Source organism: Atractosteus spatula, chromosome 7, assembly GCF_055471065.1.
Source record: "Atractosteus spatula isolate fAtrSpa1 chromosome 7, fAtrSpa1.hap1, whole genome shotgun sequence".
Taxonomy (NCBI): Eukaryota; Metazoa; Chordata; class Actinopteri; order Semionotiformes; family Lepisosteidae; genus Atractosteus; species Atractosteus spatula.
Window position 1 is genome coordinate 57,211,172 of NC_142712.1, and position 16,404 is coordinate 57,227,575.

General features: G+C 40.2%; 2 protein-coding genes across 2 annotated transcripts; both read right to left on the minus strand.

The window, feature by feature from the left end:
• Window positions 1-4,674: 4,674 nt before the first annotated feature.
• Window positions 4,675-5,837, minus strand: LOC148831484 (uncharacterized). The gene is made up of 2 exons (XM_088920029.1): window positions 5,115-5,837; window positions 4,675-4,731 (listed from the first exon to the last, which is right to left on the minus strand). The coding sequence occupies exons 1-2, from the start codon at window positions 5,835-5,837 to the stop codon at window positions 4,675-4,677; spliced, it is 780 nt and encodes a 259-aa protein (XP_088776155.1).
• Window positions 5,838-14,714: 8,877 nt separating this feature from the next.
• LOC148831485 (mesogenin-1-like) lies at window positions 14,715-15,791 on the minus strand. The gene is made up of 2 exons (XM_088920030.1): window positions 15,036-15,791; window positions 14,715-14,768 (listed from the first exon to the last, which is right to left on the minus strand). The coding sequence occupies exons 1-2, from the start codon at window positions 15,789-15,791 to the stop codon at window positions 14,715-14,717; spliced, it is 810 nt and encodes a 269-aa protein (XP_088776156.1).
• Window positions 15,792-16,404: the final 613 nt, after the last annotated feature.

The following is a 16,404-nucleotide window of genomic DNA, read 5'->3' on the forward strand; positions in this document are numbered from 1 at the left end:
AGGTCACACCTTCACCGGCCTCATCAGGACATCAAAGCCCCAGAGGGGTGAACGCGGAGAAGGCAGGGGGTCTCTGGCACAGAGGGTCTGGGAATCGGTCTGTTCTTCCACTTCACCCCAGGGAGAAAGGGGTACTCACCAAATCAGAATGAGCGAAAAAGCATAACAATAAAAGAAATAGAAATGTGATTCTCATTTTCAAATTCCTTTCAGTTTCATAGTATGGAATATTTAAAATATACTACCCCACCCCCCAAGACCATGCAGAATCAATATTCTCTTGAAGGTAAAAAACAACTCACCTTTCCATTCTGCGCTTACAGGGAGAACTTTTTGTGATATTCAATTGAAAATGGAAATGAAGAATGAAAAATACTCAGATGGTATTATTGTTATGCCATTGATATTGATATGTAAGAATAAACAGATCAGTCAAGTGAGTAGGCAGTGTAGGTACTTTCAGCCAGTATCACCACTCAGCTCCCTGCCTTTCTTGATCAATTTCCTGATATTACAAACATTAGGACATTTCTCATGGGATTAAAATTAGCTTGTACTACTATACTTTTGGGTTTAATGTTGTTTTGCACAAACTATTTTATATATTTATAGAAGACCCACTTATTCATGCTTATTATTTATATATACAGTACTCTTTTTTTAAAAAAAAGTCTTCATTAAAACCTTGCAAATTTAGGACTTTTATTTTAAATTATTTAAGAGTGAATAATTAAATAATAATTAACGTATACGTTTTTTTAAACACTGAAGAGCAAGGTTACCTGTATGCAGAAGCATTCGTTTACACTACTAATGTAGGTAACACAAACTGTGCTCCATCAAAGTACAATGATGGACAGCGTAGTATGACCATGGGGAGATCGAACACTTAGCGGTTTTTATTTCACAACAGCAATGGTGTGCTTCCATTACACACTCGTTGCCAACCATTCCTCTGGTGTGGAATTTAAAAAGTTCATAGCCGGGTACGAATGGCTCCCTGATGAGCACTTAAAAACTTCCTGCGTGTGTCAAATAGGAAATTAGACGTCCGCGCTTTGATCACCGGGTCGGATGTTCGCGTTGACCTTAGAGACAGAGACAGTCGCTGTGTGAGGGGCATGACAGCCGATCACAGCTGCAATCCGCAAACAGCCTTGGCATCTTGAGGGCCACCGAGTGCTAGTTACAGGAACGCAGGTCTACCGTGCGCATCTAAGTCATACAGAAAAGGCATCACTGTGTCCACAGAAACACGTTATTAAGAAACACGCCGGAAACCCAAAGTCAGAAACCCAGAAATCAGAAAGTCAAAGCGTCACAAAGCTGCATGTCGCATTAAATGGAAAAAAAATAAAGAAATCAATTTACGCTCACTCTGCAAAAAAGTTTAACTTTGTGTAATATTTAAACTTGAACTAATTTAAATTTCAGATACATTTCCAAACGCACGGAATGCCGTGCTTCAAACTAACCAAATTAAAATACTACTGCGTAATTGTTTTCTGTTGACATTCAGTACCATTTTTGACATATGCAGAATTTGTCAACAATCAACAATGTTCTGTATTTTCTATGGTTCGTTTTCATCATTTTAAAGTAAAATAGGTTTCCTAGTTTCTACACTTTTAATAAGAAAAACAATAGCTGTCAATATGACGATTTCTTTACTCCATTTGTGTTCGTATTGAGATAACTGAAATAGATGTGCGCTGATACTCAAACAGTACACTGCTCCGCTGCCCCGAGTCTCTCCGTGTTTCATACCCCGGTGTCGCGAATCCTGCTGGAGCTAAAGCAATGTTTTATGTTTTGCGTTCTGTGAAGTATTGTTGCTGTTTTACAATCATGAGACAGGATCTGTTGGCAGGATATAGAGTACGCACGTCATGATGTTGTTTTTTTCCTCAAAAGGCTACCATCTTCTGAGGGGGTGAGTTTACCGTAATTGATTTTTAATTGTGTCTATTATAGGAGCAATTGAGCACTAATTTTCCTGTGTTTGAACTCTGGACTTGCAATTACTCTAGAGTGGGTCGCTCACATGGAGCAGTCTGGACGGTGTTTACTGGGGAATACACAATTTGTATTTTACATTCACAGTCATCAATACAAAATACACTATACAATATACAGTATGTATGAAGTGTAGAGTATATAAAATACATCAATCAGTTAGAGAAATAAAGTAATTATATGGCATAATTCTGAAAACAATAGAGATTAGTACAGTACTGTAGCCCTACATTGTTTATTGTGTAAATCTCTGTCTGCTAGTGACCTTTTCATGCTTGTGTAGTCAGTGAATGGATTTGCCAAGAGTACTACTCTTCCTTAAAGTACTGTGTGCCATTGAGCTGGACTGTGGTGCTCAGATCTAGAAAATATGCCAGGATAGCAAAGCCCAAAAAACATGGCTGCATAGCTTGTTCCATACTCCTGCCACCCTTTGTATAAAGTAGTGCCCCCTGTGCTCAGTTTTAAAAGCATTTTCCTAGAGCTTCCCTTTGTGTTTCACTGTTGATTATGAAGAAGTCCAGTGGGTTGACTGTCAGTGCCTTTGGAGATTTTGAATACTTGATTCATTGAATCAAGTCCCCTTATAGTATTCTCTTTTCAAGACTAAAAATCTTATCATCTGTTATACATATATATCACATATAAAATGGTATCATGTCTAATAGTCATATATTAAAATTGTACCATTTATACAAATACAGTCATCTGCAAGCTTCACTTATTTTCTCACTGTACCAGAATTTAGATCATTTATAGAAATCAGGAAGAGTACTAGTTGCAGTAGTTTAGTAACCTTTTGAAAATATTAATATGTCATATGACATACTTTGTTTGTATTCATTATGTCTGTTCCTCTTTCAAAGACCTCTAACATGTTGGCTAAGCAACATCCACCTTTTATAAATCCAGGTGACTATATCACTTAGAATCATATTGCTATGCACTTTGTTTTTGTTTCCAAAACCTTGCACTTCCCAGTTCTAACATTTCACCAGAGTTCATTTTACCTGATACGATTAAAGCAAATTTCTACTTTAGAGCATAGATGCCATTCAGCTTAGGTCATGAAACAGTCAAAAATCTTTAAGACATTTAATGAGTGAGATATGTTATATGAAAATAATCAAATCCGACAAAGCTAAAACAGTGCAGAATATTGGCGATTTGCGCTGTGTCAGCTCTTTGCTGGTGAAACGTGAGCCCATGAAGCTGTGATTAGAAGCTGGGGTTTGGGGCAACAGGAGCTCAGGAAAGGGGGAGCTGGGTCTGTTTGTACTCCCTGCGATTTTCTAGGCTCTCTGATCTGATATCTGTGTCCTGCCGATGTCAGAAGTCACACCTCTGGAGGATGTGTTTGTACAAGTGCCCCAGGTGCCAGCTCAGCAAGCCCGAATCAACCCCACAGCTGCGGGCAGCCGTTTGATTTGTTTGTGAAGGAGGGATCGTGACTGCTAAATGACACAGATCCCTAGCAGAAGGGTTTTTAATCTCCAAAAATACAGGACTGCAGTTAAAATAAGTTAGGACACAAAATAGACATATCTGCTGTGCTGTTTTGACTAATGCACTATGTGCTATGCGGAAAAAAAGAAAACGTTTTGATGTGATTTGAGTGAAAACAAAAACTTCTTTATCCTAGTCGGGGCTGCTTTGCTAAATTAACAAGGCACATGTTGCATACAGTACTGTATGTGTGTATAACACGGATAATTCTATGACTTGCGATTTAGTGGCAACATTTGCGGAGGAAAAAATAATATCTAAAGATAAAACCACATTCATAAGACGGTGAATCTAGTTGTCAGATTTACCAGTGTGAAAAAGATAACTGTGTTATAAAATGACCGAACTAAAAAAAGACGCTTGTTTCTGGCAGAGTTTCGTGTGTTTAAAGCTTCACGGTGTGATAAAAAAGAAACGTTGACTTGCAAATAGTCCAGAAAAAAAGGCTGGTTTTAATAAGTGAAGTTATGAAGTCATTAAACCGTTTTGCGCTGTAGCTCACTTAAACATTTTCTGTTATTTGGGTGCGCTGTGAGAAGAGAAATAAAGATTTGTCTGTCGGAATGTTTTCGCTTGTGGTTGTGAAAGCAAAAATAACACGCCGTCAACACTGCGGTAGTGTGGGACAAACCGGGACTCGAGCTGTAGCTCTTCTGGGTGAGAGAAGAACGACCAGCCAGGGGGACGCGCCCCTTCTCTGGCTGCGTGAGAGATGAGGCAGGTCGGGCTGCATGGCCGGAGAGTAGCAGGGGGAGGGATATTTCAAATATTTATTTCTAACTAGGCAGGGTGAACTGGTCGAGACTAGCGTTTGACACTCTCCGGAGCTTGAGACTCCAAATAGTGAATAAAGCCGGGCGTGAAAAAAAGAGATAAAGGAAAAGCAGAAATATAAATGCTATGTTAAAGGCAAGTATTCAGAATAGACTTTTTATTATATAATACAATATATACATGATATTTAGTATACTTAGAAAAATATATAAAGAAGCAGGCAATTTATAATAAATAGGAATGATTGTGGTACCGTGTATCACACGGTGTTCATTTTAAAAAGCTAATAAATTAGACATAACAATTCATAAACAAATGACGTTTTTGAAGGTTGAGGCTCCAATACACTTCATTTTCAATTCGAATTTCAAACAGTTTTCATAAGAAGAACGTGGTGTCCGGCTGGGTGTCGATATAGCCTGTGTCATTGTAGAGCTGGAAAAGAAACAACAAAGGAACGTTAACGAAATGCAGCGCTTTGCATACACAACATTATGGGCTGATGTAAAAACTAGCCAATTTTAAAATTAAAATTTCTCTAGACCTCAGCAACATTTTGAAAAATGTTTTTTTCTAATGATTTACGACAGTTTCACGTTTTACGTCTCCTTCAACACTGAAGTATATTGCTATAACTATTATAGTATTTTTTTTAACTTTGACTAGTTAGTCCCCAGTAGCTTTAAAAATAACATATTCCAGTAAATAAAATGTGTATTATTAAATACGTGTTGTGGTATGTAATATTTTATTATATACATGGTGGTATCTTTACACATAAATGTTTGCAATTGTTACCTAGAAGATTCTTCACATACCTGATACGACGGCATGTCTTGAAAGCAGAGGGCTGACAAGGGTGAGCCTGTGTCCATGTCGAGTTTGCCGTTCAGGCCTGTGGACTCGGGGATGCAGAACTGCTGCGTATTGTCTTGGGGAGACCTCTGCGCTTCCTCTGGCACCCAGTGTGCTGGCATGGAGCTGTACTGGTAGCACCCGGGGAAGGCTGGGGCAGTGAGGCACCCTGGGGTGTCCTGCTCCCTTCTCTGGGCCAGCACCTCCTCACTGAGCCCCAGCTGGGCCGACAGGTGGGAGATGTAGCGGATGGTGAGGCGCAGGGTCTCGATCTTGGTCAGGGTCTGTCCCACCGGAGCCACTGAAGGGGGCAGGTAGGTCCTGAGGTTGTGAAGGGCCTTGGTCAGGTCTCTCATTCTCAGCTTCTCTCTCTCGCTGGCGCTCTGGCGTTTTTTCCCAGGATACTTTGACCTGGATCTCCTCTTGGCCTGGACAGGGACGGGACTCTGTGCGGGGGCAGCAGTGGTGCTCAGGAGGAGCTGGAGGTCTCTGGGCTCCTGCCTCGCTGCAGGCGGCGGAGGTGGGGGAGAGAAACAGCAGGAGTCGATGGAGGAGGCCGGGGACAGGCTGCCGGTAGCGCTGTAGTAGCCCGAGTCCGACGCGGAGCAGATTTGCTCCAGCAGAGCATCGCAGCCGAAGAGCGGCTCGTCCCCGTGGAGCAGGAGCTGGGAGAGAGAGGCGTCCATGTCTGCAGGTTTTCCTCTGGAGGAAAGGTTGTGTCACTGGCAGTGCGGCGAGTTCACTGAGGAAGGCTGTGCTGCTCCTCCATTTATCCTGGACTGCAAGGTGTGAGGTCACACCTTCACCGGCCTCATCAGGACATCAAAGCCCCAGAGGGGTGAACGCAGAGAAGGCAGGGGGTCTCTGGGAAGGACTGCTTTAGCCAGGGTGCGAGACGACAGCTACCGTGAGGAAACGAAGACAGGGTTATGACAAGGAAATCTGCAGAGGTTGAGATTCAGAGCAGCTTTATATGTCCTCCTTATTTTTTATATTAAATAATCAAATAATATAATTTACACCCGAAGAGGGCTCCACAGCCATTTCTTTCTTCTCTTTTCAGCATGGAATAAAGTTTTACTTGTTCCTAAATAATATAATGTATAGTAACATAATAATGCTAAACCAAGCTCAAGTTATTTAAGACATTTACACATATCCTTTTGGTGCTCCAGTTGTTGTATCACTCCAATTTTAATACTCGTCCCCTGTCCACGCCTTGTTTTTCCTGTTGGTACCCTGGGACTCCTGTCCGTACCCTGGGTCTCCTGTTGGTACATTGTGTATCCTCTGTTTTTGCCTCTGTTGCCTGTGTATCTCTTGGGCATAATTTCTATCTTTCTCCCCCCTTTCCACACAGTTTAAGATATTTTGTAGTTTTGCTGCAGATCCTTGCCCCAAGTCTCCTGGTGTCCATCTCCCAGGATTCCTTGTGCTCGGGAGAGCTGAGACTTGGCATGTCGCAGGGCGCTCTCTGCCATGTGCTGTGTCGCACTGACTCTCCTTCATATTGTGCAGATGGCATCCCAGAAAAACATCTGATTTGGTTTGTTTTTGTCTTATGTTTCATGGATAGCATTTTTGCAATGGTATTACAACTCAGGCCTTTTGTAAAGCAATTTGTTTTATATAGTGAAATCCAATTGCAGATAATCAGTTATAAAGTAGTAAATAATAAGAAGCTAGCATGCTAGTAATAAGGAACTAATAGTGGAGCAGTGGTGGTTGAATTGTGTGGTGATTATACGTTAAACTGTCGTATTTTTAAATTAAGAAGTTCTGTTCTCAAAATAAAACACAGAAGTAAATGATGTAAACTATGTTTGAGGAGAAGTATATATGTAATGCAGGTCAGGAAAGGTACTGTATCAATATTTTGTTAACCCCTGAAATGATCTCGCATGCTTCACACACGAACACCATAGTCTGAAGTCACACTTGTGGAGATGAAGTGTGCCGTCTGTGACGTGTGAAGAGCTCTCACTTGCCAGTGTTTAGACAAGTGCCTCAGCCTCAGTGTTGTCTTGGGAAACACAGAGAGGGGCTTCAAGTGACTTCATTACACTGGTAATGCTCCAGTAAGCCTGTTTCCAGTAAGCCTGTGAAATGTGTAATTCACTGAATGTCAGTTTTCTGTGTTAATACAGCTGTGGCACCACAGTCTTTAATATTATGTCTGTTATTATAGACTAATGTATCAAGAATTGGGAATCCAGGATTTTTATGCAATAGTATATGCATAACACTACACTACTACTGTTACACTACTGTTACATTTCCGTTCTGCTGGAAAAGCATACTTTTGTGGAATGAAAGTAGCCAAGGCGCTTTATTTTTATCATGCTGGAAAACATTTCCTAAATAGAATTAGGAAATATTTGAAATAATGTTTACAGCCTTTTTAATGCTTTAGATCTGTCATAGTAGTGTAAGCGTCGCAATATTACATTTAATTTTAATATTTGCCTTCCACCAAAAAACTTAATAATGCATTTACTTTTGCAGTGTGTCTTTGTATATAAAGACCTTACATCTCTTAATTTGCAAGCTGTAAGTAGGAATAGGATGCTAAATGTCCTGTAGCATGTAGCATGAGGGGGATTCAGAAACATTTTGAAGGAAGAAAAGCGCTGTAGTGAATGATGTGTGAATGTAGGGCAGTGGAATAGATTGGCCTCATTGGTGTGAAAGATCAGGCTGTGAGCCTGCGATTTCCTGGTTGAAGTAGCTGGAAGAAGGTGCTCATGGTGATCCAAGATCAAGGGCAGGACACACTACGCGTCGGAAGGTCGTCTGGAGCTCCCTCTTTAAATGTCCCATCTCAGGATTTATTTGTTGGCAGGTATGTTTCAATCAGCAGTACACCTTCACATCCGGGAGTCAAGGTGTTAAAGCAGAGCAGACATTTCAGTGCGAATTCCTTTAGCAGCCTGATATTTCCTGTAAGGGTTAAACTCAGGGTGGTATCTCTAATTCTAGCCAATCACTTAGAATTAAAAAGTGACTGTTACCAGGTTTAAAAATATCATCTTGGAAAAGTAACAAGAAATAGTAAATAATATTGAATTCTGAACTTTCCTGCTCTCTAGCCCTTTCTGTTTCTGTCTCCCTAGTTATTCTTATCCCTGGTGTTTTGATCTTTCATACACTGGTTGATTAAACTTAGAGCAGTGTCTGGAGGGACACTGGAGGTGTGTCTGCAGGTTTTCTAGGTCTCTTTACAACAGTAGCAGCTGAAGAGCTGGGAGAAGTGGTTAAATTGCTTTAGTTAAGCCAGTAAAGAGCCAACAGAGACTGTTAGGAGACAGATTGGACGTCCAGACAGAGTTGCTCTCCAGGAACAGGACTGGACACCTCTGGTTTAATTTGTCTTAAAGGCCACTGCATGAGGTCTAGTCAGTGACCATTTAACATCCAGATGAAGATTGCTTCCAATTCTCTCTGTCACCACTGTATTTGGTATATACGTAGTACCTACATATCAAAGCATTGTGGAAGTGTGGTACAAACTACCCAGCCATGTTGTTGAAGCTGATACCCTGGTTTCGGCTGATGAGATTGTTGATCTATTAACTAACTTATTATAAACTTACTATTCAACTTCCAAACAGTCAAAATGGGCACAATTGCCTTGATAGGCAACCAAAAGCACACAGGAGAGCTGCCGGATATAACTGGGGTGATTATACCAATGGACCCTAGGTTGCTTCTGCTCAATGATGACCCCCATGCCTTAACTTTCAGGCATGACATCTGCTAGCAGGTCCAACAGCGACGGAATATCTATTCTGTGGGGCTGGGTGGAACATCAGGTTCCACTAAATCAAACTGGGTTTCATACATTTACAGAGGTTGTTCTCCTAGAGAAAAGTAAATTTCCCACTGGACTGTGCTAGAGCAAAAATAAGAAGATATGACCATTGTACCAAATTTTAACAGAAATGCTGTCAGTGTAATTTTAGTCCTGAAATATTTACCCTTTTCATAGCAAAAAATATTTTTTAATTCCACTGGAGGTGGAGAAACCTGAATAGCATTTTGCTCAAGAGATCTTGCCCGTCAAGATAATATTTTGACTAAAATCAAAATATGTTTTTGTGGCCTTAGCTGTTTTGTTTTTGGAGGTGCTATGTAGCACCTCTGTCATCCAAAACAGAGGCAGCGGGTTACGCAGGGGTTGGGGTAGGTCAGTAGGTAATGTTCCCACAGAAGAGAGTGTGATATTTTACCCCTGATTCTAAGCAGTGGAGATCAACAGTAATGGAACTTAACCTTCCGTGGTTGTTTAACAGTAGTCTGATCCCACACATCGAATCTGGCTTTTTTAAGGAGAAATATCACGCTTACCATATATAAAATATTATTTGATCAATTTAACAACAACCCTTAGAAATGTCTGCTAAAAAGTAAAATTGGAAATGTTTTCCCCCCAAATCATACGGACTGTTTTCCTTACCCATGCTGTTTCATGTTTTACAATATCATACTGAAGATGACAAATTGATCTGTAGTAAAACATTTTTGCAAATTTTATATATACAATTTAGCTTTTAGAAAATGATTTGTCTTTTGATGATTACAGTAAGACGCCCAAAGGTTTTTCATCATCACTATCATGACTGTCATTCTTTTTCTTATTATTCCTTATTATTATTCTTATTCCTGGAAGGGTACGGAAATGTATAGTTTATAGTTTGATTTGAATGTCTATGCTGCAAGACAGCACAAGAAAGATAAAAGTAATGTCTACTCTGTCCTCTGCAAATGGCATAAAATAAAATAAAGCTTCTTTTCTTCAAAGCCATCCTTGATGTAAGTTTAAGAGTTTTCAAACCTATTAAAGATTTTAATAAAAAGTCTGGTGCTTTGCTTCCTGGAGTGCATTTTGTGACAGAAGATACAGCCTTGTCTCAGAGAACAGGGTGTTGACCTGGGGCAGACACCTTGGTGTCTGATACTTCAAGTTATTCTTGGCTGATACTTAAGTAAAAATAAACTAGTTTGTCACTCAAATCTTTAAATAACCAACATGAAGGTCAATAAATGATAGAAGTACAGATTTGGAAATAGTTAAACAGACTGCTTTTAATAAAAATATATTATTTTCATTGCTCATTTTGGTTTTTCCCTAGAAGGGTGTGAAGTGACACCTCTGTGGGTCAATCCCTTGTTTTTAAAGGGGTGGGGGCGAAGGTCATTCGGTAATGTTCCCATGAGACAGTTTATTACCTCATGGAAGGGCTTCTGGGAACAAAACATCCCAGGTGTTGGTTCTCTTTTTATGGTGAAAGAAAGTTCAGTTTTGAGAATTAAAAAAGCATAGATAATATTTTTTCTCTTTTTTTTAAACTAGTCTATTCAATTTATTTTTGTTGACACGTACCTTTACTATTCATTAGAATTGAAAGCTACTGTATCACAGTATTACACTTAAAATGTTCAGGTCTGTACTAAATATTGAGAATGTTTACTGTAATGGAAACTATCTTTTTAATGATAATGAGCCCGTATTTTAAATAATTGGAATCACGTTTATTTTGTGCACCAATAAATCTGTCATTGAGGCAGATTTCTTCAGTGAAATATGCTCTGGCTTAATGATACTTCACAGGAAAGTGCCAGATTTTCACTTTGTCCCCTGTCACTTTAGATGCTTGAAGAGGAAGCTTTCATTAAATGTCTAATGTATCTGTCTCTACAGGTTTTATACAGCCTTTCAGAACAGCGAGGGGGGTCACCTGGCTGCAGAGAAACTGGGCATCTTGAAAACAGAAAAGGATTTTAAAGTTGCTCTAGAACGGAAAGTAACCATTAGCTTTAAATATTTATTTTTGCATTAATCATTTTTTTTAAATCTTAGTCAGCATTTAAAAATGGCCTGATGGTGATCTGCTGTTCTTGGACTGACGGATGACAGCAACTGTGCCAGTTTAATTTAGAGAGTGAAGGAGACGTTTTTAATTTAGAAATTAGAAAAAAATATATAAAAGAAAACTAGTTTTTGAAGAAGGTGGCACAATGGCACGGCGGTCTTTGCTCTTGGCTTCTGGGTTTGATTCCAAGCTGAGAAGTCTTCTGTGTGGAGCTAACATGTTCACTACTATGCTTACTTGTCATTTATTCAAGTGCTCTGGTTTCTTCCACTCTCCAAAGACAATGCTGTCTGGGTTAAGTGGCTGATCTCCAGATAGTGTTCATCTGTGTGCTTGTGTGTGTATCCTGCCATGGCCTGGAGTCCTGTCCAAGGTCTAGCACCTCCTTGTGTCCTGTGCTACAGGTTTTCAAGAGGAATAAACAGCTTCCTGACCATGGATGGAAGTGTGGGATTTGACACTAATTATGTTCATTTTAAGGCACTGATTTAACCAAGGTTTAGTACTTATTAATTTCTGATCTAGAAGTTTGTTCATGAGTCTGATGTCCTCCTTAATAACAGAAGAGGTTTGCATTTAGTATTTAGTTGCAAATAATTTAGATTAGGAAATGTACAGATTTTAATTTAAGAAATCTAAAACTAATTTCTGTGAATAACAGAAATAAAAGTTGGAAGAGTTATAAGCTACAGGTATTCAGGACATGAGAATGTGACAAACGGGAGTTTGGCAGTGATATAAAGTCTCTAGACTTAGGTTTTGTTTGCATCCAAGAGATTCGGATCCAGTTAGATGGACACAAGGTTTTTGAGTATTTTACTAGACCTCTAATTTAAAAGACCTGCATCTTAACAGGGTCTTAAAAGTTTTATATCAGGCTCTTGTCAATACTTCATCAATGAATTACACTTTCCATTTGCACATCAAATACAGTCCACACACTGATAAAACAAGCATTTATCTTTCCTTACATTTCTAACACTGCAGTGTTTCTGTTTGCTCGCATATCTAGCCTCTAACACATTAGTGGATTATTGAGATAAGGGAAGATAAAGTCAGGTCTTTTAAAGGGATCATTTTCTCCAGACAGTTAGGTGTCAACGAGCTGGCTTCATTCACCTGGTGATCATTAACGAATCGGCTTTGTTTACCTCCAGCACTTCATACAGCACTGTGAGAAATGAGAGCAAAGCGAATTGCAATGTCCTGAAGTCATTGCCAGATGTGTCCTAAAACTAGAGAAAGCAAGTAGCTGAGTAAAGTACATTTCAAGGAAAAAAGAGACATTATCCCCCTTCTCAGCTGAATTTTGTAGATGACCTGTTTGTTTTATTTATTAACATGGAATAAACAATATTATTAGTTTTTTAGCTTTCTTACGTAGGGCAGTGACCACAATCTCTGCACTTTTGTAACAGCGTTTATTGGTGTGTTTGTGCCAAGGACACAGAGAGCTGAAGTCTTCTCATAAATGTTTCATATATTTTTTTTCCAATAAAAAGATGATCACATTGTTTTGAAAATGAAAACAACATATTCCACATGTTATGGAAGCATACAAAAAGAGCCTAAAGGACTCTTATGTTAACATCCTGCAAGAGGCGTGACACATTTTACAACTTAATTGTTTTTGTCTTTATAGGATAAAGGAAAATGAATAGAAACTTAGTACAATGATAAATGTTTATGACTATGGTCCTCAGTATCATGTTAAATGTTTCCAGTGGTGGGACTTTGGACTTCAGTGAGATAATATGTTTTTTATAACTAGTGGTTAACACACAACCTTGGTGTTGTATTACAGCCTGGTTAATAATTGAAAATGAGGAGTAGTGGTTAGGGCTCTGGAGTCTGATCAGGAGGAGCAGGGTTCAGATCCTGGCGGTGATGCTGTTATTACACCCCTGGGCAGGGCACTTGACTTGGAATGGTTCAGTTAGTGCACTGCTGAATGAACGAGTCTCCAGACTGTATAGGTCTGTGCCAGTATGTAGTACACTTTAAAAACAGAACATGATAAAATAACTGAGTGAGATCACCGATGTCTCAAATAGCAATTGAAACACATTGTAACAGGTCAGACACCAATTGCAACACATAGAGACACTTTAAACCTTGTTAAATACCTTGTCTTTATGTCCAATGTACCCACTGTTTCAGCTTTCATCCAAGGTGATGTGATGCTCTGAGTCTCACAGCCTGAAAGCTCTATTGTTGCAGGTTCACTTCTCTGCTGGTTGCTGTACATGTGCGCCACCGTGGAGTAGACTGTGCATCAGATAATACAGACAGGGAGATCCATGCACATCTCCTCAGAGCCTTCCTCTGTTTGAAAGATTTCTTACATGTACAGTACAATCTATCCAGAGAGGGAATCATCAAGATTTTCCCCTGAGATAGACTGCTCCTAACCTTGCGTGTTACATCAACCTCTCTAAAAACACCTTATAATTTAGTTTTTATTGGTCCGTTTGTCTTTTTCTTGCTCTAACATTTTTGGCAGAATACGTTTTCAGAAATAACGATAAAAAGACTTGCGGACAACAAACTTATTACTGGCTTCTCTTCACCAATTAGCCGACCTGTTATCCTAGATGGACTCATATTAACAACACTTTTGGAGTTTGGGATACTCCGTTTTATTTGTTTTATATAATTAGTATTATTGTTCAAAATGTATTGGGTGTTTTTACGTTAGGATAATGCACCACTTACCGTCTTGTCTCTAAAGTGTGACATGGCCTTGCTGCTTTTCGTCTTTGCATTAGCATGTCGGTGTGAAGTTCTGTTATCAAGCCAAGGCCAAGAAGCGCAATTAAGAGTGTAAAGACCTGAACTGACCACCTTTCCGCTCGCGAGCACGCGTTTCCGCAGTCGCGCCGCGCAGCTGGAGGCGCTGCTGCTCTTGGCCAGTAGAGGCCGCTGTGTTACTCCTAGTAAGAAATATAAAACTATAAACGCATTTACTCGAACGGTCCCAAGTTAGAGCGCTTTCTCGGAGGAGGAATTATGTTTGTCCTCCAATAATACTATTGAATGGGGCTTACGTTGTGTTTTATTGTATGAGGTAAAGTCTCTTTTTTTATTTTGAAATGAGAGCTTTATATAACAGAAACATATTAAAAGCAACCTTTGAAACGCACTCTAGTAAATCACATAGACAGTTATTATACCGTAAATCAGAAGAGAGACGAACTGTAAAGTGTAATGTTTAACCCTACTGGATCTCGTCCGTATAAGGCAGTACTGAGGCGTCTAGGCAAGTCCAAAGATCCTAAAGAAACTTTTTTAAGTGCCATGGAATTGTTCCTTGGTCATATGTATATATATTTGTGTGTCTGTAGCTTTGTTTTTCAACGTTTTTAAACCATTAAAACATATTTCGATAATAATAGTAAAGAAAACATTTTGGTGATCTTTTTAATATATAATTTATTTCAATATTTACATGAGAGATATTAGATATAAAATATATTATTTTCAGTGTAAATAAATTACAGTTGTTTGGCTTCCATAAATGAGAAAGAAATATACATCTTTACAGCAGTATATATCTGTTGTAGTTTTAAATTATCTTTCAAACAAGCAGTGATGAATAAAGTTATTTTCCTTGTTCTTTTTAAGTTCATGAATGTAAAACTTGCTGGCACTTCCGAGCCTGAGGGTATGAAAGTCTTCTCCAGAGTGCTTTTAAATCCAGAACTCCTGGGGCAGAATTTGACCACAGAAGTCTTCGCTGTACACCTACAAACAGAAGAAAGAGCACAGTTTCATTAGAAGTGCAACTCATTCAATTGCATTAAATTCACACACAAATAACCTTCTCAAAATGCATCTTATTTTGAGAGCTTTACCTTGAATTTATTTAATTTTGTTTTCCATTATACATGCATTTCCTGTGTTAGAAATGCATTGACAAGAATTTGGCTAAAAGTCACCAGATAATCAGAACCTGTAATTCTGTAATCCCTAACCTTGCTGGTTGATTGTTGGAAGAGAGTGAAATCGTACCTGACATGACTGTGTTGTGTCTCCGAAGTGTGATGACTGCAGCAGAGAGTCTGTGCTTGAGTTCAGCATCTCTTCTCGATCAGAGCTGCCCAGCATGGAGCTGAACTCACAGGACCCCAGGCCTGTTTCCTGCACTGGGTGGGCAGCTGTGGAGGTGTACTGGCACAGTCCTGGCAAGGGTTCTGGCACCCAGTGTGCTGGTATGGAGCTGTACTGGTAGCACCCGGGGAAGGCTGGGGCAGTGTGGCACCCTGCGGTGTCCAGCTCCCCTCTCTGGGCCAGCGCCTCCTGGCTGAGCCCCAGCTGGGCCGACAGGTGGGAGATGTAGCGGATGGTGAGGCGCAGGGTCTCGATCTTGGTCAGGGTCTGTCCCGCCGGAGCCACTGAAGGGGGCAGGTAGGTCCTGAGGTTGTGAAGGGCCTTGGTCAGGTCTCTCATTCTCAGCTTCTCTTTCTCGCTGGCGCTCTTCCTCTGCCTGCTGGGGTCCTTTGACCGGGTCTTTCTCAGCGGCTGCACGGAGAACAGCCTCTCCTCGCCAGACAGAGGGGACTTCGAAGCCTGCAGTCCATGCGGGCACGCAGAGTGGGCACCCCTGGCAGAGCCACAGGGCTGGAAGGAGGGAGAAAAGTTAAAGTCCATGGAAGAGGCTGGGGAGACAGTCTCTGGAGAGGAGAGACTGTAAAATTCGGAATCAGAGCTTGGACAGTTCCACTGGTACTGTGTCCTGTAGTTCAGCTGGGCAGAAGAGATGTCCATGTTGCCTCTTGTGCTTCAGTCTGGGGAATGTGACAGTTCTGCTTGCTGCCCTGGCTGCCTGGTCTTTATGCAGTGGCTGGAGGTGTGAAGTGACACCTCTGCAAGCTTTCTCAGGCCATCAAAGTCTCAGAGCCCAGGACAGGGCACAACATGGGCTCCCTGGGAAAACCTGACCCCAGAATGCAAGTGTGAATTTTTACTCCCGTGCAAAACTGTAAACATTTTCTTATTCTGTGTTCGCTATTTCCAGCTGCAGACTAATCTATTTTACATCAGTTTCTTCCGAATCCCATCACAAATACACGTGCTGCAATTTTAAGAGGTTTATTCAGGTTCTCCTTCATCCCTTTCATGCGCTGATCTCGTCTTCTCACTTTCTTATGGGAGAATCATGTAGTTATTTCAGTGAGTGAAAAGCAGTTCAGTCATTAGTTTTTTACACAATCGAGTTAGATAAATACACCCTCACAGAATCTGGTCAATTGTATTTGATTTCTAAATTTAAGATATTTTGCACATATAAGTGATATACAGTATTTATTATATTGTGTATATTAGAATGTATTTACAACCAGGGTTACTTTAGATAAATTACGATGTTTTGTCTTGAAGA

What these genes read in the sequence shown, in the direction of transcription:
- LOC148831484 (XM_088920029.1), bottom strand. Translation starts at nt 5,837, where the DNA reads ATGGACGCCTCTCTCTCCCAGCTCCTGCTCCACGGGGACGAGCCGCTC. An exon ending in AAGACATGCCGTCGTATCAG is followed by an intron (nt 4,732 to 5,114) that starts GTATGTGAAGAA and finishes TTTCTTTTCCAG; the next exon opens with CTCTACAATGACACAGGCTA.
- LOC148831485 (XM_088920030.1), bottom strand. Translation starts at nt 15,791, where the DNA reads ATGGACATCTCTTCTGCCCAGCTGAACTACAGGACACAGTACCAGTGG. An exon ending in ACACAACACAGTCATGTCAG is followed by an intron (nt 14,769 to 15,035) that starts GTACGATTTCAC and finishes TTCTGTTTGTAG; the next exon opens with GTGTACAGCGAAGACTTCTG.